Raw genomic sequence first — 14,651 nt, 5'->3', positions numbered from 1 at the left:
ATTTCTCATTTGTTTTTATAATCTTCTTTCCCTTCACTGTCCTTTTTTGGCATTTCATCTGTTCTTAAATGTTTATTTGGTATGATTAACATTTTTAGCTGCAGTGAAGCCTTTATCTCTTTGTTGTTGAGGGGAAAACAGGGCCAAATTAGATTTTGGAAGTATCAGAATAAAGCTGCTCAGTAAAAGCTATTTTTTCTTTACTCTGAATGGGCCCAATGCTGAGAATATGCTTATAGTGCAGCGTTTTAAACGAGGGGGTAAACGCCATTAAAATGTGGTCACTTTGGGAATTCAGGGCCCAAGTTGAGTATATTTCAGGGACTCTGAGGCTCCTTATGGAAACTTGAAACCTCTACCATTTGTTAGCCTATCATATTTTTGCACTGGCTTATTTATTTATTTAACAAATTCTGCCATTTATGACCAGTTCACCTTAGACCACAAGTGTTAAACTCAAGTTACTAAATGACAGTGCTTTTCAGACTCCTTTAAAAAGAAGGCCAGGCGCAGTGGCTCACACCTGTAATCCCAGCATTTTGGGAGGCCGAGTGCAGGAGGATCACTTGAGGTAAGGAGTTCGAGACCAGACTGGCCAACATGGTGAAACCCCATCTCTACTAAAAATACAAAAATCCCAGGGGTGGTGGTGTATGCATGTAGTCCCAGCTAGTTGGGAGGCTGAGGCAGGAGAATCACTTCAATTTGGGAGGCGGAGGCTACAGTGAGCCGAGATCGCACCATTGTACTCCAGTCTGGGCAACAGAGCAAGGCAGAAGAAAAAGAAGGCTGAGGCAGGAGAATGGCATGAACCTGGGAGGTGGAGCTTGCAATGAGCCGAGATCGCGCCTCTGCACTCCAGCCTGGGCGACAGAGCGAGACTCCGTCTCAAAAAAGAAAAAAAAAATGTAGGCCAGTTGCAATGGCTCATGCCTATAATCCGAGCACTTTGGGAGGCCAAGGTGGGCGGATCACCTGAGGTCAAGAGTTCAAGATCAGCCTGGTCAACATGGCAAAACCCCATCTCTATTAATAATAGAAAAATTAGCTGGGCATGGTGATGTGTACCTGTAATCCCAGCTACTCAGGAGGCTGAGGCAGGAGAATTGCTTGAACCCAGGGGGCGGAGGTTGCAGTGAAGTGATATCGTACCACTGCACTCCAGCCTGGGTGACAGAGTGAGACTCCGTCTCAAAAAAAAAAAAAAAAAAGGGAAAGCACATATATGCACAGCTTTCTTTACTCAGGTGATCTTTAGGGAGGTTGGGTCTGTTAGCCTCTTGAAAAATCTCTCCTAGGCAGACCTTTTTCTTTTGCTGTGGGTCCACTTAGACTTCAGATTATAACTTCCCCCATAATTTCTAGTCATCTGATTCTCTACTTTGGAGAAGCTCTGTGTTGTTTTGACAAGGCTTATGGACTCTAGAAGAGGAAGACAAGAAACGGGTTGAAATAAATGATGAGTTAGCCAACCTGGAGCATCCGCAGAGACATATAAGACGTAAACAACTTGACCTGTGTTTTGTTTACAGAATACCTTCTTATCTACTTTACTGGTTACCTCTTAAAATCAGTCTCAGAAATATGTTTTATTTAATTTATTTGTTTACTTTTGAGACAGAGTCTCGCTGTGTCACCCAGGCTGGGTTGCAGTGGTGTGATCTTGGCTCACTGCAACCTCCACCTCCTGGATTCAAGTGATCCTGCCTCAGCCTCCCGAGTAGCTGGGACTACAGGCACCCACCACCATGCCCGGCTAATTTTTTTATATTTTTAGTAGAGATGGGATTTCATCATGTTGGCCAGGCTGGTCTCGAACTCTGACCTCAGGTGATCTGCCCACCTCAGCCTCCCAAAGTGCTGGGATACAGTAAGCCTCAGATGTTTCATTTTTATCACATAGGTTTTCAGTACTGTTTATGAGAGCTTGTCTTATGTAATAAACACAATGTTTCCTAGCTTCTGTGCTCAACTTGGCATTTAAAAAATACGTAATATCAGTGTTATTTTGCACTGTTATCCTAAGAGCAGGAATGAGCACTTTTGAGCATAAGATACAAGAGCCTTGTATCTTAGGAGATGTACATAAACAAAAGTAACAAAGAGAAAGGTTTGTATTCTCCAGAGTGAAAAGGGCTCTGGCAGAAATTGACCAGAGGGATTACTCAGAGGAGCCCCACAAATACAGGCTTCCTTTTGCTTTCTCTCTTCATTGGCACATTTACTTAGATATTCAGGCATTGTCAATAAACCCATTATATTTTTACTTTTTAGTTTCTTTTTTTTGCCCAGCATTTTTAGTTGCCTTCTATATTATTTTACTTTTTCAGTTTTAGAGATGATATCATATAATTCTCTATACTTAAAATTTAGTATGTGTTCCCTTTCATATGTTAATTAGCAAGACAAATTTGTTTTTCTTTTTGAAAAATTTGTTTTACAAAAGCGTCAGATTGGCAGAAACTAATAATATTTATTGTTTGTTTTTGTTTGTTTGTTAGTTTTTTTCCAGGCAGTGTCTCACTCTGTCGCCCACGCTAGAGTGCAATGACGCCGTCATGGCTCACTGCAGTTTCTAGCTCCCGGGCTGAAGTGATCCTCCCACCCCAGCCTCCTGAGTAGCTGGGGCTACAGACTGTGCCACCATGCCCGGCTATTTTTTTTTTTTTTTTTTGGTAGAGATGGGATTTCACCATGTCTCAGGCTGGTCTTGAATTCCTGGCTCAAGCAGTCCACCTTCTTCAGCTCCCCAAGTGCTAGGATTACAGGTGTAAGCATTCACACACTTATTAGTCCTACTCATATCCAGTAACATTTTGTTTGCAAGGTGGCCAGCCCACACTGGGAGCGTGGTCTGAGTTGGTGGACTGAAACAGACAAATCCCTTAACTTTGAGAAAATAAAAGAATTGTCTAACATAAAGCTTAAAATTTCCCAACCCTAAGAACGATTTTTTTTTTTTTTTAAAAAGACAGAGTCTCCCTCTGTCACTCAGGCCAGACTGCAGTGGCGTGATTTTTGTCTCACTGCAACCTCCACCTCCTGGGTTCAAGAAATTCTCGTGCCTCAGCCACCCGAGTAGCTGGGATTAGAGGTGTGTACCACCATGACTGGCTAATTTTCATATTTTTAGTAGAGACGAGGTTTTACCATGTTGTCCAGGCTGGTCTCGAACTCCTGACCTCAGGTGACCCACCCACCTCAGCCTTGCAGAGTGCCAGGATTATAGGCATGAGCCATCACGCCTGGCCCAACCCCAAGAATGATTCTGATACTCTTTGTAAGCCCTCAAGATGGGATTGTGGTTGATTTTCCATTTGGCCTTTGAAATTCACTCCTGACCTAACTTTGAGATCAGAAGCATCCTGAGAAAGTAAGCATGAAAGTTCTGATATGGCCGGGCGCGGTGGCTCAAGCCTGTAATCCCAGCACTTTGGGAGGCCGAGACGGGCGGATCATGAGGTCAGGAGATCGAGATCATCCTGGCTAACACGGTGAAACCCCGTCTCTACTAAAAATACAAGAAAATTAGCCGGGCGAGGTGGCGGGCGCCTGTAGTCCCAGCTACTCAGGAGGCTGAGGCAGGAGAATGGCGTGAACCCGGGGGAGCGGAGCTTGCAGTGAGCCGAGATCGCGCCACTGCACTCCAGCCTGGGGCACAGAGCAAGACTCCGCGTCAAAAAAAAAAAAAAAAGAAAGTTCTGATATGTGTGTTCACATTCCTGTTGTAGGCTGTCACCTTGAACTGTGCCCACAGTTTCTGCTCCTACTGTATCAATGAATGGATGAAGCGGAAGATAGAATGCCCCATTTGTCGGAAGGACATTGAGTCCAAAACGTACTCTTTGGTTCTGGACAATTGCATTAATAAGATGGTAAATAATCTGAGCTCAGAAGTGAAAGAACGACGAATTGTTCTCATTAGGGAACGAAAAGGTGAGTGGGTGTGAGAATCCCTACCCCTCAAGAAAGGACTTATTTACTTCCAAACTTCAACAAATTTTTTTGGAAAGAGTCAGATAAACAATTCTTGAACTAGGGAAGAGGTGGAATAAATGGGGAGGAGTAAAAGGAGTTAAAGAGAGTCTGTGAGAGGAAGAGTTGAGATAGAATTAACCTCAACTGTTATTTGAGCAGCAGGGAAGTGGGAGGCTAAGCATGTGTGCCTTGGTTGTGGGGGTAAAATAAAGATGTGATTTTAAAAAACACACACGGTCAGACGTTTTGCTGTACCAATCACTAGATGGTGCTGTTGTCAAGACACTTCCGTTGCTGTCCAGGTGTTGAAAAAACCTTGAGTATACAGTGAGTTATAAATAGGATAGTAGGGCCAGGAATCTGATGCTGACTTGCAAGCAGCTGTGGTTTGAAACTGGCCCTCGGTTGGTCAGCCAGAATGGAGGCCGCAGGCTTGTCACAGAGGCAGAGCAGGACATGTGTCTGTGCCTGTTATGCCCAAGGAATACATTCTGACCTGTGGGAGGGCAGAGCGGCCTTTGAAAGTTGGCTCTTTGGAACTGAAGTTTTACCACTTTACTAACAGCTGTATGCTACTGGGTTTTGTGCCTAAATGTAAGCCCCCACAGAATTTCACCTCCAAGAGCTACTTGATTCTGGCAGAATCCCATTGTTCTTCCTTTTCACCTCCCATCACTCCATAAGCATTTATAGGAATACTACACTAGGCCTCAAGAGAAAAAGATAAATAAGACATTATCTCATCCCTTACAGCATGAACAGTCTGGCGGAGGAGATAGAAAGGCAAATAGATAGTGTGATGAGTTCCTTATCAGGGTGCTATGAAACTTCAAAGGAGGGGACACATCTGATTTGGCCTGGGGAGGTACAGGTATGGGAGAAAGCTTCATCAAGGAAATGACATTTGAATGAGCCTTAAAGGTTCCCTAGGCGGTTAGCTTTCTAAGCGGAGACAGTAGCACAAGCAAAACACAGAGGCATGAGAAGCAGTGACCTGCCCTGCCCCAGTTCCCAGTGTGGCCCATACGAGACATAATATTCACATGATGCCAAGGCTTAGAAAGTATCTATGGAGGCTTTGCGAATGTTTTTTCTTCCCTCTTTCCCTTTTTGAGAGGAGCAGTGATCTGGGAACCCAGATCTGGCCAAGATCAGGTTGTGGCCTTTGAACTGAAGTCTGCTGAGTCGGGGGATGGGGTTGGAGGCAGACCTAGGGACATCCATGGGCTTTCTTCGCCCAGTCTACCACCTGAGTTCCTTCCCTGCAATCTAAGCATGGTAAATGGCTTCACAAAACATCAGGGAAAGAAAAGGCTGGGCACGGTGGCTCACACCTCTAATCCCAGCACTTTGGGCGGCCAAGGTGGGCGAATCATGAGGTCAGGAGTTCGAGACCAGCCTGGTCAACATGGTGGAAGCCCATCTCCACTAAAAATACAAAAAGTAGCTGGGTGTGGTGGCACACACCAGTAGTCGCAGCTACGTGGGAGGCTGAGGCAAGAGAATCGTTTGAACCTGGGAGGCAGAGGTTGCAGTGAGCCGAGGTTGCACCACTGCACTCCAGCCTGGATGACAGAGCAAGATTCTATCTCAAAAAAAAAAAAAAAAAAAAAGGAAAGAAGGGCCTTGGGCCCTGTGTCCTAAGTTTACGTCTGACTCCTATTACACAGAGTTAATTCTGCAGAGTAATAACAGATACCGTTTTTCTCTCCAAAGGCTAAAGAGGGTGTCTCTCACTTTTTTGGTAACACTAGGGGGCTACACAGTAAAATGAGTCAGCTTCCCTGTTAAATGCATTGGCTGGGAGCAGTTCTGGCACCCATCTTGGTTTCTGTAGTTATCACACCGAATGCAGCTTTGAAGTTTTCTCTAGAGACAGACAGGTTTTCTGAGACTTGATTTGGGGAAAGACATGCCAGAGCTATCAACAGCTTCACTGGGTTTAGAGAAAATTCTCGGTTTAAATACCAACCTTCCTTCCATATTCCAGGGCCAATTGAAAGCTGGTTTAATCCCTGTTGCATGGGAATTTTTAAAAAGGACCAAATTTAGGATCTGGGAACTAGGATTGGCAAGCTTATAATTGTCAGAGTCCTAACACTGCAGGCCCTGGAGCAGGAATTGCTCTTCTCAATTCAGAGGAGACCTGCCTGCCTCTGGCAGCAGGGGGTTGCCCATGCAGACATGCCTGTATTCTGATTTCACCAAGAGCAGCCTCACTTCTAGGCCTCCTGGGCTGGTTATTGAAGTTTCATATGTCAGTGGGAGGAGTAGAGTCTCATGACTGATTAGCCATTGATCTCTTGTGTGAGACCAGAGGAGAGGAAGAGGATGGGAATGTTAGGATGCTGGATCCTGAGTTGGAGGTGGATGCTCTGGAGCTAGGACAGATAACAGACTGTCCTGTATCATGAGTCACTGTGGCTGTCTGGGATATTGACATGAGACTTTTTCTGAATGGAAAAGTTTTTTTGAAATCCCCTATAGATGATCTCCCTCTGGAGCTGGTGAGGTGAGAGAGCAGTCTTATGTCAGCTGCTCCCCTCCCGTTTCTTTCGTTCTCATTCAATGTTAGTTGGTTGACGAGAGTGTTAAAACTCTTATGTTTTGCTTTTCCTAGCAGTTTCTTTGGGTTGTACTCAGAAAATAACAAGCGATGTAGAAATAAAATCTCCTTGGTCCTTTAGAACAGTGATTTTCAACCAAGGGGCTTTTTCAAACTACATTCCTTAGCTGCCTTGCTACTTTTTTTTTTTTTTTTTTTGAGATGGAGTCTTGCCTTGTTGCCCAGGCTGAAAGGCTGAAGTTTAATGGCACGATTTTGGCTTACTGCAACCTTCCCCTTCCGGGTTTAAGTGATTCTCCTCCCTCAGCCTCCTGGGTAGCTGGGATTACAGGTGCACACCACCATAGCCAGCTAATTTTTGCATTTTTGGTAGAGACGGGGTTTTACTATGTTGGTCAGGCTGGTCTCCAACTCCTGACCTCAGGTGATGTGCCCCGCTCATCCTCTCAAAGTGCTGGGATTACAGGCGTGAGCCACTGCGCCTGGCCCCTGGCTACTATAATAGTGAATTGCGGCTACTAGTGAGAGTGTGCCATGGCCTTCACATGTGCTGAGGTGGGGAGAGTCGTTTGTGAACTATTGTGTAAATCTGTGACACAAAGTCCCCTCCAGAGGTTGGGGGTGTCTGTATCTCTTGAAAGCTTCCTGTAGGCTAAGTAGGGGGTGGTCCCAACATAGGACAGGAGAAACTGGCAAAACCCAGGCTCTGAAGAGTATCTGTCAGCCCACCTGTAAGGCTTTCCCTGATATTGCCCATCCTCCTTTGCTGAAAGACAGCCTTTTAAAGGGATTTTTGAGGGAGTGGCAGCAGTAATCCTCTCTCTTCCAGAGAGAGTACTTGTTAGCAGGTAGTTGTAACCTACTCAGTTCTGTCCCTGGAGAATCAGGGTCATTTGCATGAAGTCAGCATTTCTGCCTGCCTTGTATAAGACAGTGTTTGTCTAAGAGAAAATGGATCGTGGCAAGGTCAGGATGAGGCAGAAGTGTCCACATGCTTGTACTCAAATAGTATATAACACTGTATTCTTAAGATTTTTTTTTTTTTTTTGAGATGGAGTTTCGCTCTTATTGCCCAGGCTGGAGTGCAATGGCGCGATCTCAGCTCACCACAACCTCCGCCTTCCGGGTTCAAGCGGTTCTTCTGCCTTAGCCTCTCAAGTAGCTGGGATTACAAACATGCGCCACCACGCCTGGCTAATTTTGTATTTTTAGTAGAGATAGGGCTTCTCTATGTTAGTCAGGCTGGTCTCGAACTCCTGACCTCAGGTGATCCGCCCACCTCTGCCTCTCAAAGTGCTGGGATTACAGGCGTGAGCCACCACGTCTGGCTCTTAAGATTTTTTTACTTTAAACAATGTATGCAGGCTGGGCACTGTGGCTCACGGCTGTAATCCCAGCACTTTGGGAGGCTGAGGGGAGCCAGATCACAAGGTCAGGAGTTTGAGACCAGCCTGACCAATATGGTGAACCCCATCTCTACTAAAAATACAAAAATTAGCTGGGCGTGGTGGTCCACACCTGTAATCCCAGCTACTCGGGAGGCTGAGTCAGGAGAATTGCTTGAACCTGGGAGGCGGAGGTTGCAGTGAGCCAAAATCACGCTACTGCACTCCAGCCTGGGCAACAGAGCGAGACTTCGTCTCAAAAAAAAAAAAAAAAAAAAAAAGAAAAAGTATGCTTTGCAAAATTGTAATGGGATGGAACATTATCAGACTTGTTACTAGAAGCTTTTTAATTTCTCTCTCACCACTTCCCTATTCATCCCCCCTTTTTTTTCCTTCTCTTCTTCTTTTGTGTCCTGGTATCCTTCCTTGTCATCAAGGTGTGGTTTTTCCTCTGTTGAATTTCTTTCCTTTGTCATCCTTTTTTTTTTTTTTTTTTGAGGCGGAGTTTCGCTCTGTCTCCCAGGCTGGAGTGCAGTGGCCGGATCTCAGCTCACTGCAAGCTCCGCCTCCCGGGTTTACGCCATTCTGCTGCCTCAGCCTCCCGAGTAGCTGGGACTACAGGCGCCCGCCACCTCACCCGGCTAGTTTTTTTTGTATTTTTTAGTAGAGACGGGGTTTCACCATGTTAGCCAGGATGGTCTCGATCTCCTGACCTCGTGATCCGCCCGTCTCGGCCTCCCAAAGTGCTGGGATTACAGGCTTGAGCCACCGCGCCCGGCCTGTCATCCTTTTGTTTTGTTTTGTTTTTCTTGAAAAAGGCTGGCGTGCAGTGGCGTGATCACAGCTCACTGTAGCCTTGGCCTTCGGGCTCAGGTAATCCTCTTACCTCAGCCTCCCAAGTAGCTGGGACCACAGGTGTGTGCCACCACACCCAGCTAATTTTTTGTATTTTTTGTAGAGATAGGGTTTCACCATGTTGCCCAGGCTGATCTCGAACTCCTGAGCTTGAGCAATCCACCTGCCTCGGCCTCCCAAAGTGCCAGGATTACAGGTGTGAGCCACTGCGCCTGGTCTAATTTTTTTTTCCCCCTATCACTCTTATTGACACCTCAGAATACACAGTTTGAAATGACAAGGGCATCATAGGAACTATTCACCTAATGAAACTTAGTAGAGGTCTGCTGTGGGATTAATTGGACCTTATGGAGTAGCAACCTAGGAAGTCCTAGAACCTTGACTTCCTTATTGTCTCTGTAATGCTTGTGATTTCCAAATGGTCCTTCCATCTGGAGGTCAGAAGGCTGTTCTCTGACTTCGTGCTCTGTGGTAGAGTGTCTTCTCCCTTTCACCAAAAGCTACTACCGTCTTGCAGGCACCCAGAAAAGTTTTCACAGTTTAGGAGAGTGGCCTTCCTAGATGCTATTAATCATCTTTCAGTGCACCCTAAATGTATGGAAGATTGAGTTTGACGGAACCATGCATGCCCTGGTTGAGAGATCCAGGGCTGACTTTGACTGCTGGGCTATGACAGCTTTAAATACACCCTGAAGAGTCCAGTGCAGGAGAGTCAGTGACTCCAGTGAGCCCTGCACCATGTTGTACTGAAAGTGAAAATCAGTGCTTGCTGGCCATGGTGGGATCCCATTGCTGCTGGAGGCTGCAGCCCAGCTGTCAGCCCACCAGCCTAGGGCTGGGAAAAGGGCCTGGAGATGGAACATGAGCAGTTCTGGCCATCTCTGGTGTTTAGCAGGAGACACTTCAGATTGTTCATTGCTATTTCCCACAGTAAAATTTTCTCCTGCCCTTTTTTGATTTTTAGTGATAATACAGTTATTTTTGGCCCTCTAAAAAATGGATCCTCCTTCCCTCCTAACATGTAATTTTATGATTTTTCATACCTACTTCCAGGAATGTCTATTGTAGGAGACTACCTGTGCAAATATAGAGTAGCATCATTAACCAAAGCAACTTTTCTTTGAGTTTCTTGGTTAACCCTAGATGAACACTGAGTATTTTTAGAGCAAGCTCAAATAAGTTGATATTCTATGAACTAATCATAGAGAGTGTCTGATTATACCTCATCAGCTGGATATATATTCTGTCCAACTGCCTACTGCTATGGTTCTTGATATAACCAGACATGCTCCTTTTCCTGGCTAGGGCTTCTACTTCAATTACTTTCTGTACCCTGGAGAGTTTGGACTGCTTTTACCCTTGTCTTGTTAAACTTGAACCAGAACCAACCCCAAAGAAAATCTCTTCCTTGCTTCCTTTCTTCTGGGTCTTTCCTTTTTTTTCCTGTCGCCCAGGCTGAGTGCAGTGGCATGATCTCAGCTTACTTACTGCAAACCTCCACCTCTTGGGCTCAAGCATCCTCCTACCTCAGCCTCCCTAGTAGCTGGGACTACAGGTGTGCACCACCATGCCTGGCTAATTTTTTGTATTTTCTGTAGAGATGGGGTTTCACTATGTCGCCTGGGCTGGTCTCGAACTCCTGTGCTCATTGAATCAGCCCTCAGCTTCCCACAGTGCTGGGGTTATAGGCATGAGCCGCCATGCCCAGTCCTGGGTCTTTCCTTTTTCTTAGCTCCTACTAAATGCTAAGTGCTTGGGGATAAAAGCAAAGAGGGCATGTGCAACCTCTCCCCTCATGGAACTTTTGCTCTAAGTGCAGGCCCTAGGCTCCTTATAGTAAAATCCTACAATATGAGAAATAAAGGGTGCTGAGTCAAGGAAAGTCTTCCCTGAGTCAGTGAAGGACATGGAGTGTATCTTTTAGGTGGAAGGACAAGAAGCAAAAGCAAGGGGTTTTTAGGGGCTGAGAGAAGTACAGAGTGCTGGAGAGAATATTGAGCATTCAGCCTGGAAAAGTAGGCAGGACTGGGTCATGAAGGGTGTTACAGACATGTTGCAGAGTTAGTCTAGGGGCAGGGGGAAACTATCAGAAGTGGAGATCTGACTGTTGATGTTTGTGTTTTTCTGGATAGGTTAGTCTGGCTGTAGTGAAGAGACTACATGGTTCTGGAAACAAGAATAAAGGCAGTAATCATGGCCAGCGATGATGGTGGCTAGGCTAGAGAAGTAGCAGCAGGGATGGCCAGAGTGGATAGATTCAAGAGGTAGTTAAGGAGGTAGAATCCATAGGTCTCGGCCGGGCGCGGTGGCTCAAGCCTGTAATCCCAGCACTTTGGGAGGCCAAGATTGGCAGATCACGAGGTCAGGAGATCGAGACCATCCTGGCTAACACGGTGAAACCCCTTCTCTACTAAAAAATACAAAAAACTAGCCGGGCGAGGTGACGGGCGCCTGTAGTCCCAGCTACTTGGGAGGCTGAGGCAGGAGAATGGCGTGAACCCGGGAGGCGGAGCTTGCAGTGAGCTGAGATCCGGCCACTGCACTCCAGCCTACGCGACAGAGCGAGACTCCGTCTCAAAAAAAAAAAAAAAAAAAAAGAATTCACAGGTCTGTGGGACTGATGTGCTGTGGGGAGTACAGGGGAGCTCAGATCATGTCCAGGTTTCTTTCTATTAGGGGCACCTGAGTTGATGATGATGCATTTACTAAAATAGGAACAGTTGGGGCAGACAAATTTAGTTCTCAACTGAAAAGTTTAAGGCACCTGAGGACATCAGTGGAGCTGTTCAGTGGGTATATGAATGTGTGGATCTGGAGCCTGAAGGACAGGCCAAGTTAAGATCCTAGGTTTGGGGTTCATGAGCCATGGAAGTGGATGAACCACTGTTACCCTCTCTGTGGTATTAAGAGCCAAAAGGCAAGTTCTTAGCCATGAGAAACACCAACATTAGGGGATGAGTAGTAGAAGAGGGGCCTACAGGACAGTCTGATGAATGGTCAAAAAGAGAGAGATGGAAAAAGAGGTATGTGGGGCAGGCAACAAATGACACTAGAGCTGGTACACGGCTGTCCTCACAGCTACTTGGGAGACGGAGGTGAGAGGATCACTTGATGCCAGGAGTTCAAGACCAGCCTGGGCAACACAGTGAGACCCCCATCTCAAAAAAAAAAAAAAATTAGGCATGGTGGCACATGCCTGTGGTCCTGCCTACTCAGGAGGCTGAGGCTGGAGCATCCCTTGAACCCAGGAGTTTAAGTCTCCAGTAAGCTGCGACTGTGCCATTGTACTCCAGCCTGGGCAAAAGAGCCAGACCCCATCTCTTTAAAAAAAAAAAAAAAAGACATTACATGGTGTCCTTTGAGCCTTCCTGGCCACACTGTTGTCTATGGTAGACCCCCGTCATTACATTCTAGACATTGCCCTATTATTTCTTTGAAAGCATTTACCAGATTGAAATAATATTTGTTAATGTACTCTTGCCTCTAGATTTCTAAACTCCTTGAGGGCAGGAATTTTATCTTACTCCTTGTAGTATTCTCAGGGCATTGAAGAGTGTTTGGCACATGGTAGCTCTTCAGTAAATACGTGTTTATGAAGAGTTATAAAGTGAGAAGTCCATATATGAAATGCTGCCGAGACATTAAACAAGATAAGGATGAAAAATTGCCCATTGAGACATTAAACAAGATAAGGATGAAAAATTGCCCATTGAGTAATATCAGTGACTTTATCTAGTATAAGTCGTGGGGGATGGTGGAGTCAGAAGTCAGTTTACAGTGATTGGGGAGTGAGTGTGAGATGAGGGAGTACAGAAAGAATAGACAACTTCTTCACAACGTTTGGCTGTGACTAAGATGGTGAGGACCACCACCAAAAGAAGGCTGTATTTGGAGGAGGAAGTAGGGTGAAATGGAGTTTTTGTTGTTTTTTAAAGACGTGATTCAAGCATGTTCAATTGCTGATTGAAAGGAGCCTGTAGAGAAGGGCATGCTGGAAAACCAAGATAGCGGATAGGATATGATTCTTTGGAAGGCAGGGGAAGACAGGGAGTGCAGAGCTCAGAAAGGAATTAGTCTTTAAGAGTAGAAGGGTACATTCTTTGTTTTACAGAAGGAAGAGTTTCATGTGGGAGCTGGGGCAAGGAAGTTTGCTTGGGGGCGTCGAGATAATTTCTTTCTTGTGGCTTCTGTATTCTTCTGTGAGCTAATAGTTGAGACCATTAGCTAAGAGGGAGGGAACCCCTCTTGGTTCTCTCTCTCCAAGGCTGAAGGCATGCCCAGCCCCAAGGCCCACCACCTCAAAGGCTACCCAGAAGTGGGAGACAAATAACTTCTGTAGTCCTTTCAATCCCCTACCAAAGCATTCCAGAATTCAGTCCCAGAGAAAGGGTAAAATTTGCTCGGTGACTTTATTGTGCCTTTGGCATAGGCCAGGATCCCCACCTTTCTGGGATCAAGGAAGCAGAAGCTATTGGAAAAGCCCGGAGGCTAGTAAGTAAATAGCCTTTCTTGTCCCCTTCCTCTTTGGACACAGGAAGAACTCCCGCCTCTCCCTGTCTATTCCTGTATATAATTCATTCCCTCCTTTAACATCCTTTAGCAGATTTATTGAGGGCCAGGTTTGTGCTAGGCACTGTTCTAGATGCTGAGGATGTAAAAAGTGAAAATCTAAGTTAGATGTGATTCATGCTATGGAGAAAAATCAAGCAAGAAGGGGAGAAGAGGTGATGGTGAAAGCCTTGGCAATGCTTAATAGGGTAATCAAGGAAGGCACTTCTGAGCAGGAACTATTGAGGGAAGCTCTGAAGGAGGCGGCCATGCTGCCATGGAGGGAAAGAGGGAATGGTAAGGGGGAGCAAAGAGGCCAGTGCTGGGGAGTGGAGTGAGTGCTGGGGAGTGGGTAGGAGATGAGGAGAGGAAGCTTGGGCAAGATGCAGATTGTGTAGGGCCTTGTAGGCCTTTGAAAGGACTTAGACTTTAACTGTTACTATGAGAGGAATGAGGAACAGGCTTTGAGCGAGAGTAACATGATCTGACTTCTGTTTTCTCAGTTTTCTATGGCTGCTGTGTGAGGAAGAGACAGAGTGGCAAGGCTGGAAGCAGGGAGTCCAGGGAAGGGAAATGCCAGCTCCTCATTTATTTATTTCTCTTCTTTTTCTCCAAAGCAAAGAGATTGTTCTGAAGACCATGCTCTAAGGGCCTTTGAAAGACTGCCAGGCAATGGGAGCCTGAGATGGTCTGGAGCATTCTCTCTAGCCGTGACTCTGCTGCTCTGAAGGTCAACTGAGAAGTCTTGTGGGACAGAGACTGAGTTAGGAAGCCCTCAGTCACTTGCCTTCCACGGTGGCCAGCCCTGCTGCCATCATTGGCTGAAGCACCACCAGGATTCCCGGCACTCAACTGCTTTAGGGTACTTCATAGACTCTGCCTCACTACATGTCGAATGAGTTATTTGAGTTCTCTTTTGTTTTTTTAGTTTGTTGTTGTTGTTACTGTTTTGATACCTCAGAAACACCTCCATTGACAATTGTTTTGGATAGGTTGGGTGTACCCCGTGGCTGCCTCTGAAGGCGGTGTCTATTTTGAGAGGATGGCTTACCTCTTCTTTGTGAAAATACTATCTCATTTCCTGGAAATAAAATGTAAAACCTGTCAGTTGCTCAGCTGGGCTTTGGTGTATTTACCTTCCTTCCCTTCCTGCTCCCAGACAGTCTCACAAGTAAACACTGGCAGCTCGTAGATTACAACCAAGAAAGTGACTATATCAGATGATAGACTTCAAGTGAATGTCAGCCTAAGAGGCCAAGCCGCAGATCATGGCCACACCAGACGAGCTCTGTTAACCCCCTGATTGTCGTGTTTCCTTT

At 45.9% G+C, this 14,651-nt stretch overlaps 1 protein-coding gene and 1 long non-coding RNA gene across 10 annotated transcripts in view; both read left to right on the top strand.

The window, feature by feature from the left end:
- Positions 1-14,447, top strand: part of RNF8 (ring finger protein 8) — a 38,799-nt gene extending 24,352 nt beyond the window's left edge. For 5 of the 9 annotated variants that reach the window (XR_001444221.3, XM_077998271.1, XM_028846598.2 and 2 more), the window contains 2 exons: positions 3,732-3,936; positions 13,950-14,447. Coding sequence is in view for 7 of the 9 variants with exons in the window: in XM_077998271.1 (XP_077854397.1) it covers positions 3,732-3,936; positions 13,950-13,966 (222 nt within the window). In the remaining 2 variants the exon portion in view is untranslated. 9 annotated transcript variants of the gene reach the window in all.
- On the top strand, positions 1,586-3,698 carry LOC144340392 (uncharacterized). The gene is made up of 2 exons (XR_013416458.1): positions 1,586-3,078; positions 3,573-3,698. It is a non-coding gene; the product is annotated as an uncharacterized LOC144340392 (long non-coding RNA).
- Positions 14,448-14,651: the final 204 nt, after the last annotated feature.

This window comes from Macaca mulatta, chromosome 4 (assembly GCF_049350105.2).
Source record: "Macaca mulatta isolate MMU2019108-1 chromosome 4, T2T-MMU8v2.0, whole genome shotgun sequence".
NCBI classification, from domain to species: domain Eukaryota; kingdom Metazoa; phylum Chordata; class Mammalia; order Primates; family Cercopithecidae; genus Macaca; species Macaca mulatta.
This window is presented reverse-complemented; position numbering and strand designations above follow the sequence as displayed.